This window comes from Dipodomys ordii, unplaced genomic scaffold (genome assembly GCF_000151885.1).
Source record: "Dipodomys ordii isolate 6190 unplaced genomic scaffold, Dord_2.0 Scaffold94, whole genome shotgun sequence".
In the NCBI taxonomy this organism is placed as follows: Eukaryota; Metazoa; Chordata; class Mammalia; order Rodentia; family Heteromyidae; genus Dipodomys; species Dipodomys ordii.
The window spans coordinates 582,450-607,510 of NW_012267310.1; the positions used below are offsets into that span (position 1 = coordinate 582,450).

General features: G+C 41.2%; 1 protein-coding gene across 5 annotated transcripts in view; it reads right to left on the minus strand.

Annotated features, from left to right (window-relative positions):
• Nucleotides 1–25,061, minus strand: part of Sh3kbp1 (SH3-domain kinase binding protein 1) — a 337,484-nt gene that overhangs the window by 60,413 nt on the left and 252,010 nt on the right. For all 5 annotated transcript variants that reach the window (XM_013026512.1, XM_013026514.1, XM_013026511.1 and 2 more), the window contains one exon: nucleotides 6,470–6,577. In XM_013026512.1, the coding sequence (XP_012881966.1) occupies nucleotides 6,470–6,577 (108 nt within the window). The remainder of the gene's footprint in view (nucleotides 1–6,469; nucleotides 6,578–25,061) is intronic.

A 25,061-nucleotide genomic window follows, 5' to 3' on the forward strand; every position in this document is an offset into this window, starting at 1 on the left:
ATTACCAATACACTATCAGGAAAGAAATCTGAATGGAGTACAGATGGCAGGAAAGCAGAAGAACTGAATCTTCCTTTCATTTGGCAAGACCACCAAATCCCAAGCAAAAGAATTGTCACAATTCTTTTGTCATCTAAAGCTGGGTGCCAGTGGCTCATGCCTAAAATCCTAGCTACTCAGGAGGCTGAGATATGAGAATCAGAATTCAAAGCTTGTCTAGGCAGAAAAGTCCATGGGACTCTTACCTCCAATAAACTACTCAGAAAAAGCCAGAAGTGGCACTGTGGCTTAAGTGGAAGAGTGCTAGGCTTGAGAACAAAGAGGCTCAGTGACAGCACCCAGGCCCTGAGTTCAAGTCCCAGGACTGGCAAAAAATAAAGAGTTGTCATCTGGCTTTATGCTCCACTGGGCAGTAATTCTGCCACTTTGTCACATGATCCAATTTGTCTTAAGAGTTCTGTCCCTCACTATGTGTTTTATTGAAAATAACCAGAGGATATACTCTGGTAGCTGGATATATTTATCGGATGTCTTAGTGTATTGGAAGTTACAGGGGTGGGGAATATCTGGCAGCCTGTATAAGACCTACAAAATCACTTGCTACATAATATGTATGCTTCTCACAGGCTGCCTGTAGCCAAGTCTGCTGTATTGATTATTTTGTATGTAGCCTGCAAATGATGTTATAAATATCCAAATGGCCCTTGGCAGAATAAAAGTTCCCCATCTCTGCCAGAATACCTAAAATTGAGTAATTAATTTTTTAAAGGGAGGGTGTGTTTTGGCTCAAGGTTGTGGAAGTCCAAGAACATGGTGCTTGAAGTCTCAACTCATTGCAGAAAGCAGAAGGGGAAGCGGGTACAGGTAGGCGTCATGCATGTGAAAGAGCCTAAGGGAAGGAACTACACTTGCAAACCACTGTCTTCTTTTTTCTTTTCTTTACCTTTCTTTTTTGTGGTTTTTTATTTTTTATTTTTTGGTTGGTCATGGGGCTTGAACTCTGGGCCTGGGCTCTGTCCCTCAGCTCTTCAGCTCAAGGCTACTGCTCTACCACTTGAGCCACCATGCCACTTCTGGTTTTCTGGTGGTTTATTGGAGATAAGAGTTGCACAGACTTTCCTGCCTGGACTGGCTTTGAACTGCAATCCTCAGATCTCAGCCTCCTGAGTAGCTAGGATTATAGATGTGAGCCACTGGCTCCAGGCTGCAAACTACTCTTAGGAGAAATAATCCAGTCTCAAGAGAACCAATCTAGAATCTTTAGAAATTCATTAACTCATTCATGAGGGTGGAGCCACCCCGCCATGACCTAACTATATCTTAAAGGCCCTACTGCCTCCTCCCCAGTGCTTCACTGGAGACCAAGCTCCAACATGAGTTTGGATGGAAGTAATCCACATTTCATCCATAGCATTGTATGGTGGGGAGGGAGCTTTGTTAGGGGAATATGGTGAAGTTCTAAAAGCAAATCTCAACTTGATGTTGAGCAACTTTGGACCATAGAAAACGTCTCCATACATCCAGTTAAGTTCTCTGGAGGCGGAAGAAAGGACACAGGTGGCTAGTTCTTCACCAAGGCATCTCCTCGCAGTTCTAGAAATATACAGGCGGCTCTGCCCAGCCATCCCCGCTTGCCTCTGGAAGACCAGCCACATTTCTGAAGGGTGCAGCAGTTGGGGATGTGCTGTGGGGAATGCCAGGTCTGTTACTGCCCCTCTGTACCTTCCAGGGTCCCAGCAACTGCCTGTCCTGTCCCCTGCATGAGATTCGCAGAAACCACTTGGTAACCTGCTCTTGGGAGGGTCTCTTCCTTGTTTCCTTAATTCTGATCAATCTTTATACAGGCCCATCCAAACTAACAGCCTACTGAGTGGTTACTTGGGGTCTGACATTCAGGTGTTCCCTCGTTTGCTTTCTGAGTTCCCCACCTTGATTCACTCTTTTACTCCATCTACTCTATCATGGAAGTGACACCCCAAAGATATGCCCAGATCCTATCTCCAAATGGAAGTACCTTGGGCCCATCTTTGTCTTGGGAGGGGGCATCCAACAAAACCAAAACCAGAATCCTTGTCCATTCTCTGACTATTCCTCCTCTTTCATAGAAGTTCAAGAGAGAACAGCAAGCAGGATAAGGGGGTAGAAGGAAAAACAAGTGTACCTGGCACCACAGGACCCAAGGACAAGGGATTTCTTGACTGCCAACCATATACCATGCATACTGTTAAGCTCCATGAGAGAGAAGCTTGGGACATAGGCTCTGTTGTCAGAGATAATGTTCAGAATGAGGGATGAGAGAGTACCTGGGCTCAAAGTGAAATCAACATATGGCTCTCTTGGCAAAGCTTTCCCTCTAGATGTGAGGAGGCCTTCAACAATACCTGCCAGGCCTTTTGTAAGAACAGCAAACTCTCAAATTCAGTATCCTTGCCCTGCAGGATAAATGTGGTGTCTGATGGAAGCTGGCTCCTAAGGAAATAAGCCCATAGGAGGCACATGCTCAGGATAGGTAGAACCATGCATTCACCTGGGCTGACATCTCAGTTCTTATTCCAATTAGGAAGCTGGCAGCCTGTGGCCCAGGCAAGTCTAAGAGTCAGCAAAGGTGAGCCTGCATCATACTTGCAGGGACATTTCCAAGGCAAGTGTCGGAGTCCCTGTGGCTAAAATGCTCCCCTGTGGCACACTCACTAAAATACCACCCAAGGAACCTTAGCAATGCCCATTTCTGACATGGCACAACCTCCAAAATAGCCTCTCACCCAGTGAGTACTACAAAAGCAATGCTACTTCCAGTGATTTGATCTGTTTCTCTTATAAAGACCATAGCCTGCGACTTCCTTAAAACATTCTCTTTTAGAAGTACTATCTTTCAAAAAAACCTATTCTAATTTTTTTCTTTTCCTAATAACAGTGAGAAAGAAGTTGTTTCTGTTATTTCTGAGAATCCACATTTCCTATTATCTTTCAGTAACAATGACAGAGCATACACCTTGCTTCATTAGAGCCTCTGAAGATTTAATCTTTCCACTCTGAGGTTTAATTTTACTATGAAGGCTCAAACTAAAACAAAACATCCACTGAATCTAGATTCTTTTCTCATACATAGCTTACATAATTGCTCTGAAGTATGCACCAAGAAATCAATGGGTGGTCTCCTAGAATATTTTGAGGAAAAGCCCCCCCTCGAGAGAGAGAAACAGACAGAGATAGAGAGGCAGAGAAAGACAGAGACAGAGGGAAGAGAGAAAGGGAAAGGAAAAGGGAGAGGGAGGGATCTGTTAAATGCTCATGAAAAAGACCACCAGGAATTTCAAAGGGCTTAGTGGTAACCACAGAAATCATGCCAACCTCATCAGCATGCTTGGGTAATGTCTGCTGAGTCAAGAGACCTGCTGTGGAAGAAATGCAGTTTGCTTCTGTCTGCCCTAATCACCACAGACTGTCCTCTTTTCTGGGTGAATGACTGCAACCCCAGCTACTAGCAAGGTAAGATGACATCTGCTAAAACGGGAGGTAAAATGTTTCAGACTCTGCCGTTCATAAAGGGTGTGCATTTTAATGATTCTAATCATCTTTACACTGTCGATCAGTAAATGGCAGGTCCATCCCCAGCCACATTGTCACCAAGTCACCAATGTTTTAGGTGCAAGCAATAAAGACTGGCATAAAAGCCAGTGCAAAGCTGCTTGGCTAGCTTTATAGGCCAGTGGGGGATGGGAAAGGATGCTACACTGTGAATTTTCTAAAACTGAAATGTCACATTACACAATCACTTCTCAGCTGCAGGCATTACTTTAGCTGACAGGTATGACTATTGTTTCCCTAAAATTGGGTTTTCTACTTCTCAGGGGGCAAGGTTAAAAGAGCTGGTAACTGCTTGTCTAGGGTTCCAGAGATGCCCATGGGGCCCTAAAGAGCATATATGCCCAACAAGCAAGCCACACTGACTCCACCCAGCACCGACAACTTCACTCTCCCTTGGAAATGCTCCTCCTAATACCTTATGTAACCTAGTGCTTCCACAGACTCTATCTCGCCTGAATGAATTTAGTGCCCTGGTAAAATAAGTCTCAGGAACTAAAAGGCTGAGAGCAGCTACCAAAGAAATAATTACAGATTTTTCCCAATTGTTAGTCTAGACCCGATGATGCATATGTGGAACCCGAACACTCAGGAGGCAGTGTGGGAGGACTGAAATTTGAGGCTACCCTGGATCACACAGCAGGATAGTGTCTCAGATTAAAAAAAAAAGGTCTAGATTTTATCCTAGCCTTCAATACTACACTGCATTTCACTATAAAAAATATGAGGGTGCTGGAGGTACGCCTCAAGTGATAGAGCACTTGCCTAGCAAACACAAGACCCAGACTTCAAATCTCAACATCATCAAAAATCAGTAACTATGAGAGGTGATACCTATGTTAATTACATCTACTTAGTCCTTGTAGTCATTAGCTACAGATTATATACATGGGCATCTCCTGGAATCTAGGGGATTGGTTTCAGGATCTCCTGTGGATACCAAAATTCATCCATACTTAATTCCCTTATGTAAAATACTGTAATATTTGTGTATGACCTAAGCACATCTTCCTATATATGTGAAATTATCTCTAGATTACTTACTGTCAAACACATGACTAGTTTTCTTACTCCATTTTTTTAGAGATAACGATTTTAAAAAGTATGTACATGTTCAGTACAGATGAAAAATCTAAAAAAACTCTTTTTGATTTGTGTTTGGTTAAATCCATGGACTTGGACCCTGTGGAGGTAGAAGGCTAACTGCACTTGAAAACATTAGGTTGTACATGATAAATACATGCAATTTTGTCTTTCCATTAAAAAACAAGCACGTCATGTTGCCTCGATCAGCAGCAAATACCTAGTAGGATAGCATGCTTACTAAGACTCTTTGGCCACAGGGAAGAAATCGCCATGACGGTTTGGGTGTCTCAAGGCTTTAGAACATAACCAGCTTTTACCAACCTTACGAGATCATCAAGAAGGACACCATAGGCAGAATCGATGACCCCTTAGCTCCACTACTCAGGCCCATCCACACTGAGTAGCTTTTTAGAAAGGTCTGGCAGGCTTCCATACTCTTGACTGTATGACTGTGAGCTCACAATGGCAACTGTGGCATGAGCCACCAGTGCCCATTTCTAATCAACCACCACGATGACAACCCCCAAAGATTCAGTAATACTGAACCAATGACTGAATGAAAATCAAACAGCAATGTAAGACAGTAGATCTGGAAAACATATGAGAGTAGCAGGAAGACAAGGGTATTCTTTACTCGCTTGTCCAGACAAATGTGTGAGTATATTCTTAATTGCTGTTCATCGATGTTCTTAGTTGCATTTGGATTCCCAGGGAAGCCACAGCAAAATAACAGAACAAAACAAAAAAACCCCACTGGAGTCAGCCTTCTAGTATTACTTCAAAATTTTGGTTGGAACCTTTGCCCAGTAACATACATGAGGAATATATCAACTGGCAGATACTGTGCTAAGGAATTCAGGTGAACCATCTCAGTCAATCTTCTCAATTGTTCAACATAATTCAGACACACAACCTTGGCCATAGTACAACTAAGTGACAGAGGAAGGATTTGAATTCACTTCCATCTGTTGTTACAACCTTGAGTTAGAACCACTACACTCATTCCTCTGTCTTTTTATTTCCAAGCATTTCTTATCCAATAACTACTAAGTGTTTAGGATCCATTTTTCTCAATAACTAATTTATTGATAACTGACAACCTACTGTTGGACTATTATCATTAGTAAAAATGTTTTACCTGATTTTTCATGGTGGAAATTTCCTTATTCAATGCTCAATTCTTCTTGGTTGTGTGACTTTATTTCCCTCCTATTCACCAAATGGAACAGCCAGTGCTCTCAGTTTATGTGAAATGTGTTAGGTACTATAATAAGTGCCTTACACACACTATCCTTTTTTGGGGGGGGGGTTGTCATGGGGCTTGAACTCAGAGCCTGTGCGCTGTCCCTGAGCTCTTTTGCTCAAGGATAGCACTCTACCACTTTTAGCCACAGCATACTTTCTGGTTTTCTGGTGGTTAACCGGAGATAAGAGTCTCACAGACGTGCCTGCCCAGGCTGGCTTTGAATCATTATCCTCGCATCTCAGCCTCCTGAGTAGCTAGGATTACAAGCATGAGCTACTAGTGCCCAGCACATTATCTTGTTTATATCATGCATTATCTTTTTTATACATGCAACCTTAGAATAAGGATTACTCTCACCAGCTGACAGAGGAGTTCTACGAAGGGCTTGTTACAGGATGTTGGCAGCCAACAGCTCAGAACTTAGGCCTGTCATACATTCAGTGCTGTTTAGCATTATATCAAACTTCCCTCATCCCCCATCCCAAGTTCCACTGTGGGAGTCATAATTCTGGTAGCATACAAGGCATGAGACCCAAAACCATGAAAACTTACACTCCCTTCCTTGTCAAAGTCCGGTGGAAGCAACTTCACGAAGTTATCAGGAAACACTCCTCTTCTACCATTGAGCTCTCCTTCCCACCAGCCTGCATCAATGCAGTCCTAGAAATAGGAAATTAGAGTGTAAGAAATGGGGGCAAACACTCAGAGAGATCTGATATCCCTTTATGACATAACAGAAGCCTTTTCCTTGAGGTGGACATCAATATGGCAGTAGTTACTATGGCAGCATAGACTCCTAAATCAGAGGGAAGAACAAATGCTTAAAAGTGCCAGAGCTGTCCACTGAGACTCCAAACCCAATGCGGCCTTGCTTCAAACCAATAAAGTCTTCTTTTTTTATTTCCTTAAAGATGAGAGGATATGTGTTGTTTGTTTTTTAGTTTTACTGAAATAAAAGTATTTCATTAACAGGGAAAGTTACATACACAAATGTCCTCTGGTTAGCCTGTCATAAAGCCTGTCAAAATTAAAAATTGCAACAGTCAAGCACGCAAAAGAAAAATCACACTTTATGTAAGCTAGCTTGTTAACACATGGCTCTCATTTTGATGTTGATGGGGCATAGTTGTCATGATGAAAGGCCCTTCCTCCACCTTACAGAAATTAATGTTTGCTTACTAAATGAAGAAACCTAGCTATTCCTCCAGATAAAATCTGCTTGCCCTTTGAATAACTTTTAGTGTTTGTTCAGTCATCAAATGTCCCTTGAACACTTATTTTGTGCTGGGCACTGAGCCAGCTGCTAGGAAGGAGGGAATAAGCAAGATTAGCAAGAGCCTAGCCTTCTCCAAGGTTCCATCCTGACCTTAATGACTCTGCGGGGTTCCCTTAGGCACTCAACCTCAGGCCACAAAACTATTCTTAGTTTCTTTCCTTTTCAATTGATCATTAGTCCAATTCATTCTAATCTACCTCCCATCTGTCACTCAATCCAGAACTCACCTGCCAACTGTAAAATTCATCCCCTGAGTATCTCACATCTCTTCCTTCCTGATATACGGACAATATACACACCACTGTAAAGTATAGCATCTTTTGAGTTAAAACATAATACTCAAGATTTGTGTCCAAGAAATTCTGGCTGAAGCCCAAAGTGAATGAAAACTTTCCAAAAATTGCTGGTAACACAGAGCTCTTTTAAAGCTACAATTGAGACAAGAGGACCACAAAGAAAAAGAAGGTATGTTCAGGGTCTGCAGAGAGACTGTATTATCATCTACAGTACTCATCAAGCCAACAAAGAAGCTAGAAGGGTTCAAGCATCAGATGTAGATCCCAAGAGGGCCATGGCTTATATAATTCAGTTGTGCCTTTCTTGACCAGACATTTCTGAAAAGTGAATTATATATCTGATTTTTTTCATTATTATGCCCACTCAGCCCTTTGTACAATGCTCCATACAATACATATCCGTGGAATCAATGAAGACTCTTTCTAACCCTGAGATCTGTAATCTCCTGCAGTGTAAAACCTGAGTAACTGTAGAACAAGATGGCCTCTATCTGAACCCATGAGGATTCTACACAAGGTTTACCTCAAGTGAGACACAAATATTACTACACCCCCAGGGGAGTATCTGTTGCAAAGATAAATTAACCCTTTAGAAAAGAGTGCAGATTTTAGAGATTAATCTTTAGTCTCACATTTAGTGTTGTTCCAACACTAAAAAATAAATACAAGTTCAGAAAAATGACAAGAAGTACAGGTAAACAGTATGGCCCTTCCTGGTACATCACCACTAAGTGATCTAACATCAATCCCTGAAGAATAATTCATAGAGAGGTTGTGGTGGCAGGATTTGGTAGCTTCTAAGGTTTACATAAAGATCATCAATGATCCTAGACAAAGTTACAAAGGAGGCAGGGAGTCAAATTTCTTTGCCATCAATCCTTAGAAATCCTTTTGAAGCTGTGTGCTGATGGCTCATTGCCTCTAATCCTAGCTACTCAAGAGGTTGAAATCTTAGGATCATGGTTTGAAGCCAGCCAGGGCAAGAAAGTCCATGAGACTCCTACCTCCAATTAATTACCAAAAAGCTGTAAATGGAGCTGTGACTCAGTGCTAGAACACTAGCCTTGAGCAAAAAAGCTCAGACACAATGCCCAAGCCCTGAGTTCAAGCTTCCCCTACACACTAGTCTTTCAATCCAGAAGGTTCTGCTTCCAAGGAGATTCCTGGCATATACTTTTCTTCTTAATTTGTCTTCTTCCTTATTTCAAAACCCAGCTTGGAACTTGCCTTTAGGAAAGTGGCCATGGCAAATGCCTGATCTGCTCTCTAACACACAATAACTGTGTTAATTCCTACTTCACCATATTTATCCAACAAACATCCACTAAATGCAAAAATATATTTAATTTCTGTAGATACTTAATATTAGACTGCAGTGTCATGATCCCTGACCTCGAGAGCTTAGAGTTCTATGTAAAAGATAGATACAATATCCTGCAGGGTACTTTGGGGTAACAGATACCAACCAAGTCCTCTAGTTCCAAAATAAAAGGGAAGCTATAATGTGAGTATAAATCTACACATAAACACACTAGGTGGTAAGCAAAAAGTTACAAGTGAACTAACTCAAGTGTAGTAGACTCTATGGGAAATACAAATTGTGTAATTCTTTAAAAAGACTAAGTCAAAGGCCAACAAACTGAGTATCAGGAAATGGGTACTTGCAGGGGCCAAGGGGAGAAGGGTGAGAGGGGAGAAGGGGGAGAATGCAGGCAAGAATTCACTGTATATACCACAGAATTGGGAAATATAGGGAAGGGGTGGGTTGAAGAGGGGAGAAGATACTAAAGTGATGACACAGATCAAGATGCATTGTACACATAAGCTGTTTTGGCAAAGGGCCAATAAATTAAATATATAACCTAAAATTAAGATAAGTAAGGAAAAGGGTGGGCTGAGAGGTATGGGTGAAAATGTTGAAAGGGGTAACATTGATCAAGACGTACTATATTCATAAACAGTTATGGTGAATGGCAACTCCTTTGTATGATGTAAAGATAATAAAATATTTTCTAAAAAATAAGAGGAAACCATTAACAACTTTTCAAACAATCTTAAATCTTTACTTGTTTGAATAGTTTGCTTATGTAAAGATCGGACTTTTCTACACATTCACTTTTGGATCATAAAATGCACATGAATATTTAACACTACAGTTCTTTCAGACTTTCTAAATGGTGCAAAACTATGTTTGACTTCAACCTGTTGCAAATAATAACCCAACAATGCCTTTGCTCCATGTATTAGAGATTAAGGTGAATTTTAATAGGCAAAGGCCTATCCAGAATCAATTGAAAATCTATGCATAAATATATAGGAAACTATTGCATAATAATGACTGATTTTTCATACCTCTCTTTGGTAATGATTGGCTTGGATGGGTCATCTATACTCTGCTCCTTAAGGAAAACACCCAACAACGCTAATTATCATCCAATGTGAAGCGGAAGAGGGAAAGCACAAAGAGAGAATAAAATATGTCAAACTGTCCTGATTGGATAAGAATAAACACAAAAGGCTCATAGATGATGTAAGCAAGCACAGAGGAAAAAGAAAACTACCAGTGGATTGAGGATAGTAAGAGGAGCTAAAGAGCAAAGCTGATGCTGGACAGAAACCAGCCTTGAGGTCATCATGCTTGGAAAGGGACGGAGATTGAGAGAGAACCATTTCCCCTAGCAACAGAAGCTAATTTAAGAGAAATGGGAATAATCTTGGCAGCAAAATGAGAACTGGAAGTAAGTCCTCTTCAATAAACTAGACAAAAGAACTAGAATTTTGATGGTAACAACAGAGAGAATTATTTGTATGACTGTGCTTCAAGAAGTGTAAAATGTCAGCAAATTCCACTTATTTCTTGAGGATCAAAAATGTACAGAATAGGAGAGGAATCAGGAGAAAAAAAATCATATATCCTCACAGGGCTCCCAAGCTCAGGGCCTTGTAGAAGAAGCAGATGCAGCGAATCAAAATGGAGCAGAACCACTGTCAGGAGAAGCCCTGCAAGGAGAGAATAAGGGAAGCAGTGAAGCAGAAGGGGAGGTGAGCAGGAGAGGAAAAAAGGGAAAGGTAGGATCAATGAGAGTGAAGGAAGGGATAGGGGGAGAGTGGGAAGCTTGGTCCCAGAAAAGAACATTTCACGAAGTAAAGCTTAAGCCAGGTCCTGGTGGCTCACATCTGTAATCCTAGCTACTCAGGAGGTTGAGATCTAAGGTTCAAAGTTCAAAGCCAATCTGGGCAGAAAAGGCCTTGAGACTCTCAGTTCCATCAAACCAACAAAAAGCTGGAAGTGCAGCTGAGAAGGTAGCTCAGTGGTAGAGTGCTTGCCCCTCATGCATGAGGCCCTGAGTTTGATTCCTCAGCACCACATAAACAGAAAAAGTCGGGAATGGTACTGTGGCTCAAGTGGTAGAGTGTTTGCCTTGAGCTGAAGAGCTGAGGGACAGTGCCCAGGGCCAGAGTTCAAGCCCCATGACCAATAAAAAAAAGCTAGAAGTGGAAATATAGCTAAAGTGGCATAGCACCAGTCTTGAACAAAAAAGCCAGGTGAGAAAGTGAAGCTCTGAGTTCAAGCCCCAAGGCCAGCATGAAAGGGAAGGGGAAGGGGAAGGAAGAGAAAGGAAAGGAGAAAGGAAGAAAAGGAAGGGGAAGGAAAAGGAAAGAGAGGGGAAGGGGGGAAGGAGAGGAGAAGAGGATAGGAGGGAAAGAAAGGAGATGGGAGGGGAAGGAGAAATGGAAAGGGAAGGAAAGGATACGAGGGGAAGAGAAGGGGAAGGGAAAGGGAAGTAAAGGAGGAAGGGAAAGCAGAAGGGGATGGGAAGGTAAAAAGAAGTAAAGGAAAGGGGAAGAAGGAGGGGAACGGAAGAGGAAAGAGAATAGGAAGGGGAAGAAAAGGAAAGGGGAAAGGGAAGGGGGAGTGGAATGGGGATGGGAAGAGGAAGGAAAGGAAGGAGAGAGGAAAGGGGAACAGGATGTGAAAGTGGAAGGGAAAAGGAAAGGGGAAGAGGAAGGAAAAGAAGGGAAAGAGGAAGGGAAGGGGAAGGAAAGAGAAGGGGAGGGAAAGGGAAAGGGAAGGGGAAGGGGAAAGGGAAAAAAAGGAAAGAGCAGGAGAGGGGAGAGGAAAGGAGGGAAGGGAAAGGGGAGGTGAGGAGAGAGGAAGAAAGGGAAAGGAGAGGGGAAGAGGAGGTAGAAGAGAAGGGGAAGTAGAGGGGGAAGTGGAAGGGAAAGAGGAGGAAGGGGGAAGGGGTAGGGAAGGGAAGAATGAAAGCTTAGAGCAAAGTTCTCCAACCCATGGATACTGAACATTGACACAAGGTATGAGGGGGAAGGACAGGGGGAAGGGGAAATGGGAAAGGGAAGGAAATGGAGAAGAAAAGAAAAGGAAGAATTAAAGCTTAGAGCAAAGGTCTTGAACCATTGACATTAGGTATAAGGTTAAGATTATACCCGTGAGTGACATTGGCAGAATGGAGGAAGACTGTCATCTAGGAGGAAGTGGACGTCCTTAAGACAAGTTAGAGTTGAGTGAAGGCAGCACTGTGTAGCTGACCACTGAGGAGAGAGGAAGTATGGCCAGAATATTTTAACTTATTTCCAAACCTGGGACACTATCAATAAAAACTCCAAGTTCACAGGCACAACCTGAGATGGATGGCTAGTGGATTTTCACATTCTAATAAGGACAAAGAAAGCAGTGTAGGTAAGGGAGGCGATGGCCTATGAATGGAACAGGAGGTGAAAACAAATTAGAGTAACATGTAGAAGAAAGATTCCAGGAAAACATATTAAGAAATAAGCTCTGTTGGCATGAAAGCAGAGGCAAGGATACCTGCAGCCTTACCAAGAATATGATAAGAAATTATATTTCCCATACAGGGTATTCACTCTGCCATGAACAGGCCCTCAAAATGGCCAAAACGGCTTGCTTCTCCATACCTTATGAGCAGGCAGATAGAACAAAATGCAAACGCCAATTTTCCTTGTAAGGAATCACCTTGTCCACTACCTCAGGCTATCTGCTCCCTGCTAATAGTCTGGTAGGACAAAGCAGCCCTCGCTTATTTTGCCTATACAGAACTTAGAGAGATGAAGAAGGGAGAAACACAGGCTACAGGACTAGGGGTGAAAACCCTCCAGATCTGTTTCTTGCTACATATGAAAAATCTTTCCAAGATGGAAAAAGGATCACAATTAGCTCCCTAGCTGTTGTTATTGCTGGTGCAGGAATGGCACTGATTGGCCAAAGTCCCTCAAGAGATAATGTGACCAGGAAACGGCCTCCTCTTCCTCCTGCTTTTTTTATTTATATTACATGTTAATGACATGTTTTCTAGAAGACTCTGAAATCCTTTTTCCAAGGAAGATGGCTTTCTCCACGTGTCAGGAGTTACCAAATTCTGCCTACAAATATTAGGAAATGCAGGCTGAATGGCTCCTTAAAGATGGCTGCTAATTGTTCCCCATTAAATCTGGGAACGCCCTTAAAAATGCTTCTTAATTAAGTTCCCATGTGTTCGTCATGTGACTCAGCACGCTTTTTGAGGGCATTAATAAACCAGTCCTACTCCCTTCTGCCTGAAGTAAGCCAATTCTAGTCCCTGGCATGGACCCACACACTTGGAGGGGGGCCCAGGGGAAGGAAGCCAAGGCCTTGGGGGGTGGCTGAAGAAGGAGGCTATGCCCAGACTTCCATATCGTTCCTCAGTCTGATGGATCCTGCCAGCATAGCCCCAGGCAACCTGGTGGAAACATTCCAGTGCTCTACACAGCCAGAGTGCCAGGTACATACTGACAGCAACTCCCTGACAACTGTTGGCCCAGTAAGTGGCATGTGAGCAGCAGTCGCCCGTGTGATCTGATGTGTCTACCTCTACGCTAGGCACTTCAAATCTTGAGAAAGGACACATTTTTCCACCTGGCCAGGAACTTGGTGAAAAGAATGGGCCACAACCTCATCTGTTTGGGCTGGTTTTATCCCGAGTTCAAAATGATATAGTAAATGAGTGGCTCTCAGATCTGCCTGCACATTTAGAATCATCTGGGAATTTCTGAAGAGGCCAATGTCTACGCTAAACATTACCCCAATGAAGTCATAAATTCTGTGTATGGGAAATCAGTGCTATTCATTCTAGTGTGCAAGGTGAGAAACCCTGATTTGCACCAGTGTTTCTCAAACTTTGATCCATATCCTTCTCACTTAAGGATCTTGTAAAAATGCCAATTTGGATTTAATAGGTAAAGGGCAAGTCTTAGACCTAAGCATTTCTAAGAGTTTACAAGGTCAAGTCAATGTTAATGCCTTGTGGACCATACTTTAAGTAGCAATGTTCTCAAAAAGGGAAAGTTCCTTGAAAACAAGGATGTATCTTCATATCCTTATAGCCATCAAATATTCAATATGGTGTCTGGTACATAGTAATTATTAGTAAGTACTGGTTGCATGAATGAGTAGATAAATGCTCCAAACCTCCTCCAGACTGATTCCACATTTCTCCAACTACAAGCAGCAGTATGGTGACGTTGCACAAGAAGCAGACATTAAGATTCACTCCACAGAGTAAGTGTCATCTATACAATAAAGTTTGCCTGCTGAACAGAATTGACCTTATATTATTTGCCATCAATTATGATCAAAATACAAAAGGTACCGCTTTCAAAGGTGGCACCCATTTTCTCAGAAAGTATGCATTTTTTGAGCTCAAAGAGGGACATGCAGCTTGGAAATGGATATGGTAAACCGAAAAATGAAAAGGTAAAAATGGATTTGTCACCTGTTCTGAAGAACTCTGTCACTTCTGGTGGTCACTAGTCCCCACACTCCCTAGCACTGATTTCCTAGAAGTAAGTCAGCATGGCTGTTTTCTCAGATGGCTGAGATATCATTCAAGGAGACATGAGTGTTGAACAATTTTGATGTGGCTGTTAAGGGAACCTCAGAGTGTCCCAAGGGGGCTTGATATCCTCACCATCTACCAGTAGTAAGGAAAATGATGTCTAATATTTACTAAGGAATGCCTTCTACCTGGAGCTTGAGGGAGGGGGTGGGAGTGAGCAAAAGCTCTGTGGAAGCAGAAGCCTGTGCTTGTTAACACCTCCCTAAGAGATTCAATTATGCTGTATGCCTGGGATTGTTGCTCAGAATTTCCAGCATCCCCAAAAGTCAGCTATTAAAGCAGGCTCAGCACAATGGTCTATATCTTAGTGTCAGAAGAAATGCCTGCAGACCACAGATAATAGGGAAAGCCCAGGAACACAGTCCTAGGGAGAAATACACTCACAAAAATGCCACATTCCAAATGGCGGCGTATAGGAATCATGGAGGTTTAGGCAGTCATTCAGTCTATGGTGATACTAGAAAGTCATAACTTGGTGTTCATCCACTCATAAAAAAAAAACTCCTGGCATCTTAGTGGGCAACAATTTATATGCCTTGTTATATGAACTTCTGATTTTTTTTTTCTTTTTTTGTCGGTTGTGGGGCTTGAACTTTGGGCCTGGGCGCTGTCCCTCAGCTCTTCAGCTTAAGCACTCTACCCGCAAAGCCCCAGCACCACTTCCAGTTTTTCTGGTGGTTTCTTGGAGAGGAGGGTCTTACAGACTTTCCTGCCCAGGTTGGCTTTGAACCGTGATCCTCAGATCGATCTCAGCCTCCTGAGTAGATAGGATTACAGGTGTGAGCCACCGGCACCAGGCTTGATTTTTTCCCCCATTTTATATATTGTATAACTACACGGATAACAAACAAAAAGCAGTAAGTACAGTTTCTTACTGGTCATGCCAATATTAACTGAAACATGTAGGGATGCCTAAAAACTACTCAGAAATGCCCCTTTATCTTTTATAAGTTACCCATACCATACTTGGTTCTTCACAGATCTAGTTATTTGAGATTATATACTGCCAATAACTGTGCAGGGCTATATTTCTGAAAGATTGGACTTCGTTGTCTTCCTTGCAAGGATATAGAATTTTACTGTGGCAGGAAAGTTTGTTATGGTACACCATCTTGACTTAGCAAGGCTTGGATTTAAAATTTTGTTAGGCGGATTCTAGGGTATCTCTGTTCCTATGACTGTCTGTCCTGGATTCTCATCATAGTTTTCTATTCTGTTTGGCCAGAACTCCTGCATTTCATCTTTGGGATAACCACTTCAGCTTGTAACCACTGAAGTCCTTATTTTCTGCTAGGCTTAATGAAACTTTACCCTAACTGGTGCAGTTTTTGGCCAAAGACCCAAAGGACCCATCTACAGATTTTGGAACTCTCTCTTTGTATGGCTCACTCTTCTGCACTCTCTGACCTGAAAATCTGAGCCATCTTAGCAATTTGAATGATAATTTCTTCTGTTTCTTCTATCCCATAAGTTTTGTTCTTTGCTTGGATTCCATCAGCCTGTGCTGCAATTTACAAAGCACACCCTCAAATTTGAAACTCACTTTTCTGGGCAGTCCTAGGGCTTGAATTCAGGGCCTGGACACTGTCCCTGAAATTTTGTGCTCCAGGCTAAAGCTCTAACACAACTGTACTTCTGGATTTTTGGTGATAAATTGGAGATAAGAGTCTCACAGACCTTCCTGCCCAGGCTGGCTTTGAACCGTGGCCCTCAGACTGCAGCCTCCTGAGTAGCTAGAATTATAGACATGAGCCACTTTTACGTTCCCCTTCTTTCCAAGATCATACTCCTATGCTATACATTGTCCAGTGCCTAAAACAGATCTTTAGAATATTTTGTTGTATTTTAGAGTTGTTGATGACAGGAAAACGAATTGACTACTCCATCACAGCTGCAATCAGAAGTCACATATTCCCTTAAAACACTGTTTGTTTTATAATTAGAGTGAATTTATTTTGTTCAAGAAAGAACAGAACTTTAAGCTCTATCTTTAAACCTCTGAGCTATTTCAAAGACTAATTCCCAAAAGAAGTCCTAGGAAAAGAATGACTGAAATGATACATACATCACTTGCTAATTATCCTAGAGTTTCCTTTGCTGGCATACATACCTTTCTTAAACTAGGATGATAAAGCATTCCCTAAGATAGAGCCATAGTTAAATATGCATACATAGGAAGATAAACACATGCCACCCTGCCTTTTTCAGATAATGGCATACATATAAAATGATTAGTATTTTTATGACATAGTTTAGAGGCCAAAGGTTATTAGAGGCCATCATCCCAGAATGTTGAGCAGATCACTTTCCTACAACCTACTCATATATAGCATATAGCTTAGGAAATGCTACAGAAGTAACCTTTGAGTCCAGATGTCACTAAGAAAGAGGGTGTGGAAAAAGCTTAAATCAAATCTCCATCTCAAGATAGAAAATAGAACTTCTGTAGGTAGGAAGACAGTAACAGGCCAGAAGATTTTAATAGCTGATAATCAAGGACAGAAACCCCAAAGCCATCTATGATTACAGCTGGTCTCCCTCTTAAAAAAAGATACTTCTGTCTGGAGCCTATTCAGAAACAAGTGCTCAACATAGGCAGTCATGTTTGCCCAATTCCAGAGTCACTACTCACATTGGGCAACCCCTAAGTTGGGGGGAGGGGCATGGCTGCAGAGTATAAACACAGAAAAATCTCAGAATTACTTTTTATTTCATTTGTGGCATATACAATCCTCAATTGTCTCAGGAAATGGTTATGCCTTACCCTTTATTATAGTGATAGCAAAACAACACTTTCCGCTTCTATAAGTCTATTCTACAAATCAGCACTAGTGTGAAAAAGGGATAGTCAAATACATAGGGCCATTTCTGTGTCATTGTAGTCTGGCAATGACAAGAGGCATCAACTGTACATGAGGGCGTGTAAGTAAGTCATACAGAAAACACAAGTCATTACGATGGTACTTATGCATAGTTTCTGCTCATTTAAACATAATCAAATACTTTAGCTTATGTAGTATATATTTTCATAAAAACTCCCTCATTTTCGACTTGCTTGATCATTTATACTAAGGTGAGCACTGAATGTGAAATACCATAAGCTGTTTCCAATAGCGCCTTCAGTTCATCTGCAGCACATGGCCAAATGCACAATTTACTTCTGAATGCCCTGCATCCTGCAGCTGAGCTTTCATTCCCTTTGTTTAGAGAACTGTATAGACTCTGATTCCAAATATATGCTTTTGTTTCACTAGAAGGATAGTAGATATGGCAGAAAATCATTGTCCTTCATTGATAAAGATAGTGACATTCATACAGCAATGTTTATTATCTTTTGATTTTCTTGGCTTCTACCCCCACCTCTAAGAGACAAAGAAGGCAGTACAGGGAAGAGCTGCTAGTCTGGATTTTACAGGTAAGGGCTGGAAAGGAGTAAGAGGTGAATGGCATAGCCATATTCATCATGAAGGTTAAGAATACCCAAGGCAACTACAGTAGCAGCAGGTATTAACAAATTTCTAATATGCTAATATGACAAATCAGTGTATCTTAAAGAAACTTTTCTAATAGAAAAATTAAATTTTTAGCTTAAAATTTTCTTTGGGGCCTTTCCATCTATACTCAACTTATTTCACTTGTAGGCTGGTGCAGAGACAACTCTCGGGGCTCTTCAGCAGAGTCGAGGTCAGACCAGTGGACAATGACAATGTTTCCCTCCTTGAGGGAGGAAAGACAACAGGGGCAGGGGAAAATCCAATATGGAAGATCTATGGTCTTCTATCACACACACACACAGACACACAGACACACACACAGACACACACACAGACACACACACACGATTCTCAGGAAGACTCAGAGCAAAACCTGAAATTCAGACAATAATGTATCAGGTTATTATTACCTGAACACTGGGGCTCAGACAGCCTCATAGAAAAACAGCCTTTAACATTCTCTTATCAGTGTCTTTGCACAATACAACTTTTTAAAGCTGCTGAAGTTCAATTTCACAGCTCCCTTTTCTCTCCCCCATTTTCTCTTCTCCTCTTTACTTCTCTATTCCCTCCCTGCTCCCATCCTCTATTTTGGTCTTGGAAATTGAAGCCAAGACCTTTTCTTTTGCATGCTAGGCAAGCACTCCATCACTTGAAGTATGTTTGTGTAATTATTTTTTTCTTTTATGTTGTTTTTGTTTGTTGTTTTTATAGACAGGGCCTTTGTATACAGCACAAGCTGATCTTGAACTCACAATCCTCCTGCTTCTGCCTCTTGAGTGCTGGCATTACTGGTGTATACTGACACATTTGGCTCATTTTTTACTTTCACAGACTTGTGCTTTTTGGTTTCATGTCTAACAACTTTTTTCTTCTATGTTTTTATGTTTTACATATAGATATATGGTCTGAGTTAATGTTTGCATAATGTGATATATTTAGATTGGATTTCATTATTTGGCATGTATGTCTATTTTTTCCAACTTTTTCTTGAAAGGATTATTCTCTCTCTCTTAAACTTTATGTACAGTTGTTGAAAATTAATTGCCTGAATTTCTTTTCTTTTTTTGGGGGGGGGAGTCCAGTCGTGGGGCCTGAACTCTGGGTCTGGGCGTTGTCCCTCAGCTCTTCAGCTCAAGGCTAGCGCTCTATCACTTGAGCCACAGCGCCACTTCCAGTTTTTTCTTTTTGCTTATGTGGTGCTAAGGAATCGAACCTAGGGCCTCAGGCATGCAAGGCAAGCGCTCTACCACTGAGCCACCTTCCCAGCCCATTTGCCTGAATTTCTATAGACTTATCTCCAGATATTCTGATCTAGAGGTCAGCAAACCACAGCATATGGGCAAAGAACTAAGAATGGTTTTTACATTTTTAATGGTTAAGAATCAAAAGAAGAATGATACTTCAAAGAATACGAACATTATTTGATATTCAAATTTGAGCGCCATAGAATTTTATTAGAACTCAGCCATGCCTACTCATTTACTTCTGTGGCTGCTTTCCCTTTACAAGGCAGTAGTTGTGACAAAGACTGTATGGCCCACAAAGCCTAAAATATTTGCTTTGAGGCCATTTACAGAAGAAGTCTGCCAAGCTCCGGTCTAGGATATGAGGATCCTTATAAGCATCCATGCAAAACCTCAGGGGCTCTCTGAATGCCACTATAAAAATACTGCAAGGGCAGAAGCTTTAAATAGAACTTCTGAAAGCCCTGAGGAAGGCAGAAAAGGAAAGCATTTAATAGCTGGCTACCCTCTCCACCTAGGACTAAAATATAAAAGCCTTAAGTAAAACTATTCTTAAAAGGGTGCCTTCACTGAATTGTATAGTTAACTGTAAAATGAGGGCATTTTAAATCTAAAATGTATTTATTTTAATGAGTTTTTCTTAACTATCTCCATAAGTCATAAAAGAAGAAAAAATATTTGTAATATGAAAGATGACAGGTTAATAACCTGAATATGGGATATTTTTTATTGAAAATCAATAGAAAAATGATGCCTAAAATTCTCAACATCAGTAATAATTTTTAAAATGCAGAATTAGAAGATATTAAATTATATTAGCAGAAACTAGAAAGAATGGTTGCATGCAGAGATGGTAAGAATAGCAAACTGTCTCATACACTCTTAGGGGGAGACTAATTGTCACAATCTTTTAGAATATCACTTAAACACCCTCCAAATATACGGATGCAGCATTACATTTAGCAATTTATCATCAAGAAATAATAATTGGTAACATTTATATAGCACTTATTATGAGTCAGGCTTTCTAAGTGTTTCACCTACTGTCTTGTCTGTTACTGGGTAAATTCCATACATTTTGTCTTGTATATAAGTTTCTCTGATTTGGTGAAGGGAAGGGAAATCACAGAAATGGTGGGACAAAGGGTGAATCAATTCAGCAGTATTACTCACTACACACTATGTTGTAAATGAACTTTACAATGGGAGGGGGCAGAGGGAGGAGTCAGGAGGGGGAAGAGTAGGAAAAAATGAGGGAAGGGGTAACACTGTTCAAAAAGTAATGTACTTATTACGGAAACACAAGAAATAGAGAAAAAAAACACCACCACTACCAACAAACACAGATTTAGCGGGCATCGGTGGCTCACACCTATAATCCTAGCTACTGTGGAGGCTAAGATCTGAGGATCACCCATGAGATTCTTATCTCCAATTAACCACCAGAAAACCAGAAGTGACCCTGTGGCTCAAGTGGTAGAGCGCTTGCCTTGAGCTGAAGAGCTGAGGGATAGCACCTGGCCCAGAATTTAAGACCCATGATTGACAAAAAACCAAACAAACAAGAAAATCACAGATTTGTGCCAGGTGCAGTAGCATATATCTGCAATCCTAGCATTCCAGAGGCTGAAGTAAGAAGATCATGTTTGAGGCCAGTTTGGGCTACATAGTGAGTTCTAGGCCAATCCAAGCTAGATAGAAAGACTCTGTCTAAAATAGTTAACAACCAACAAACCCCCCACCCCTGCCAACCATTTACTTCCCTATAGTTCTGGAAACTAGGAAGTCCAAAGTTGAGGAATCTGTATCTTGTTATACCATCTCATTGTAGAAAGTGGAAAGGCAAGAGAGCATGTGTAAGAGAATGAGGAACTTGTTCTGGCAATAATGCATCCATTTCCATTTGTCATTGGTATTAATCCATTTATCAGGGCAGAATCCTTACCACTCAATAGCTTCCTTAAAGTTCTCTCCTCTCAATATCACTGTACTGGAAATGAAATCCCTTACACATTCAAACCACAGCGACTAGTTTAACTTACTTAATCTTTACAAAACCAGAGGTAAAAATTATTGCCCCTATTTCACAGATGTAGAAAGTAAAGCAGAGAGATGAACCTCCCCTGGGTTTCACAGATAGTAGAAAGTGACAGAAATAATTCCGCGCACAAAGACTTGTGAGAAAGAATGAAGCTTATATGCAACATGTTCTAAAACAGAAAAACTGGAAATAAGGTAGATACTAAAAAAGGATTGTGATACTCCTTCCATACACGAAGATGCCAAGGAACCATTTAACCATATTGCCACAGATAGTCATGACATACTTTGCACAAAAAGAGCTACAAATGATGTGAAAATGATGCCACTTTTATTTCACACTGTAATTAAATGCACATAAATAAGTATGGAGAACAATTGCTAAAATACTAAGAAAGGTATGTGGAGGTGGTACGGCTTTGAGTAATTTCGATTTGTTGCATTTATCTATTTTGTTCTCATTTTTTCCAATAGCATACTTATACAAATACATAAACTTGTAACCCATGTACTTTCCAACTTTAATAACATTTATTTTAATAAAAGGAGAAGGTGAAAGGAGAATGTGAATGTAAAGAGATTGGAGATGCTTACCAAGACAAGGGCTATACAGTTGTAGTAAGTAACTTTCATCCTAAAGAATGAAAATAAAGAATGGAGAAACTTTTCAGGGAAAGTACTGCTCTTATTTAAGTAATATACTGAGAAAGAACAGGAAGTCACCAGACATTTGTTTTCCTCTTCCTATCATAACTTATCAGGGCAATAACTATAATTTAACTTTTGTGTTTCTACAGCATTTTCATCCGCACATCTCATTTAAACCTCAGAACACCCAAGCCTCAGTAATACAAATAGAAGGGCTGGAAATAGAAAACAGAAAAAAAGAGGGCAATTCTTTTATTCCTTATGATACCTGTTGATTTTTCTGCATGTTGCAGGAAAAATAGTGTTTCAAAAGAGTGTGGTGAGGATTACTGAAGGTCCTGCTACTAAAGCACAGCCCTCTGCAGTAATATGTCAATTAGGCTGAACAACTATAGTCCCTTTAGAATCTTTCATATAGTTTGCTGAGGCAGATGAACCTAGGAATGTGTACTACCTGCAGACTCATTTGTCTATGATACAAAGTAAAACTCCATAATAAGGACCATCACAATTTTGGGTGCCATGGTTTTTTTCTACTGGAAAACTGAAAGGAAATTTTCTCCCACCTCAAGCCTTATACTTATCTTCTTCTAATTTAAAACTATGTATTTGTAGCCAGGTGCCACTGGCTGATGATTATAATCCTAGCTACCCAAGATGCTGAGATCTGAGGGTTGTGGTTCAAAGCTAATCCAATAGAAATATCCTCAAGACTCTATTTCCAAGTAGCCAGCAAACTGTAATGAAGCATAGCTCAAGTGGTAGAGCACCAACCATGAGCAAAATAGACAAGTGAGAATGTGAGGCCCTGAGTTCACTACTGGCACAAAGTATAACAAAACCCTATGTGCTTGTGTTAGCAAACAAGCTCAAAGAGGAGTTTTCATCAAATGCACTTAGGGTTTCATGATTCTTTTTACCCATCCCAGTGTCCTGACTATTTTTAAGAGGAAGACAAAACAGCAGCAAACTGTATTCCTTTAGACATCTAATAGTCTGAGGAGATACATTGTGACTTATATCTTAAATATGGACATATAAAGTCTAATGAGACAGACCATACTGTAAGAAATACATTCTATGACATAAATGACTCATTTGCCCTACACTAACATTTTTCAAATGTATGCAAACCCAGATGATCCCAGACTTGTGCTTAACTTCTTCATTCACCCATAAAGTATGTCCTTCTAATGGGGCTCCCAGCATGTCATCATCTTTAGGGTGACACCTACTAATTTATTCCTCACCCTTGGCATCGAATTTCATCCTAGCATTTTAGCTCTGCTAAAAGCTTCAGCATTGCAGAGAGAAAGGGTCAAGGCCAGCAATTTATTTAGCTGATTGGCTTTCTGATAATAAGCTAAGAAGTTTGCTGAGATTCACAAAGCCACTTTTCTTCATGAAGAAGAAAATAAAGCAATCCTACTTCCTGTGGGGTGGGAAGCAATGAAGTCTTTTTTTGTGAAAAAAAAAGTTTCAATTAATCAATGAGTCATGACAAGGAGATGGAAAATCATATGTAGCAAATGAATTATTATCCTTGGAAGGCACTCAGGACTCAATTTTCTTTTTTTGTCCAATAACAGCAAGCAGAAAACTAAATGCCACCTGACTCTAGAAGTAAAGAAGACATGGGAAGAAAGCAGTACACATTAGTGTGTTGGGACCTCAGGCACATTTCTTTTATTTTATTTTTTGTTGGTCGTGGGGCTTGAATTCTGGGCCTGAGCTATCCCTCAGCTCTTCAGCTCAAGGCTAGCACTCTACCACTTGAGCTAGTGCCACTTCCGGTTTTCTGGTGGTTTATTGGAGATAAGAGTTTCACGGACTTTCCTGCCCAGGCTGGCTTTGACCCGCAATCCTCAGATCTCAGCCTCCTCAGTAGTTAGAATTACAGGTGTGAGCCACTGGTGCGCAGCCAGGCACATTTCTTTGTGTACCAGCTACCATTTCATTCCAGTAGAAGTGATCATCGAATTGGAAAGTCATGGACTCTAATAGACCAGACCTCTGGATTCCAAACTGCCAGAGCCAATTGGAAGAGATAATGGCATGGTAATGTTGCTCTGATAAATAATCATGATAGTGTCATTAATTAAGAGAGGAAGCTCTACAGACACTAGGGCATTCAGCAATAACTGAATGACTCTCAATGAGTAGATAAGAGTCACATGGGAGTGACGGAGCCCCACCTATCACCTACTATCTGATAGCCCCAATGGGAAACAGAGGCTGCCTTCAGCCCCCAGTTTCGATGTGCACTCAAGAGAGGGTCAGGAGGAACCTCTGCCCTAGCTCTGCCTCTGACTTGCTAGGAGTCCCTAGGGACAACAGCTTCCGTGGCCCCAGGCCTCGGCTCATCTTTGGTGATCTGGAGAGAACACCTGTGGTCTCAGGAGACTTCCAGGCCTGCTGTGAGGGAGGATAAGGCAAAATGCTTAGGACACTGGTGAGGTGAAAGGAATGGTGGGTGCTGAGGGGCCTGCACTCTTGCTAAGAGTGGCCTAGAATCCTACATGGGAAGCCTGCAGGTATTTAAATGTTGAAGCACTGACAGGGAAAGATGGGAAGAAAACATGATGAGGTAGAAATGAAATGAGTACAAATGAAAGAAGCTGGATGAGCTAATATTCTGTTCCGATTCCAACCGCCAACCCCCGGCATGTGTAGCTCCAAATATCTGGAGCTTGGAAAAGGCAAACCTCTCAGTTTGTAACCATTGTTCACTATCACATTCGTAGCATAGCTCCTGGCATACTATACGTCTTTTTCAATGAATGCATGAATGAGTGAACATTGGGAGGGGAAGAGGACAGAGCACAACTTAAAATCACCCCCAATAATCTTCAGTGGAGGATCCTATGGTCCAAGGAAAGGTGACTGTTCTTGGAGAGTTAGAGGTTCCCTGAACTACTTTTATGTCATTCTCTGAGTCCCTTCCCTCTGTAGGGTAAATCTAGTCATTTTATTCTGTGAGTGTCAATGGTAGCTTACATTGTCTTGCTCTATTCTCTTCCCCCCATCTCTACCATTCCATAATTTCAGCCCACAATATACTCTTTGTCTTTTTTTTTGTCAGCACTGGGGTTTGAACTCAGGGAATTATGTTCACTCAGCTTCCTTCCTGGGCTGGTGCTCTACCCCTTGAACCACACCTGCAGACCAGCTTTTTGCTATTTATTTTGGAAATAGAGTCTCATGAACTTTTCTACCTCAGATGGCTGTGAACTGTAATCCTCTAGATCTC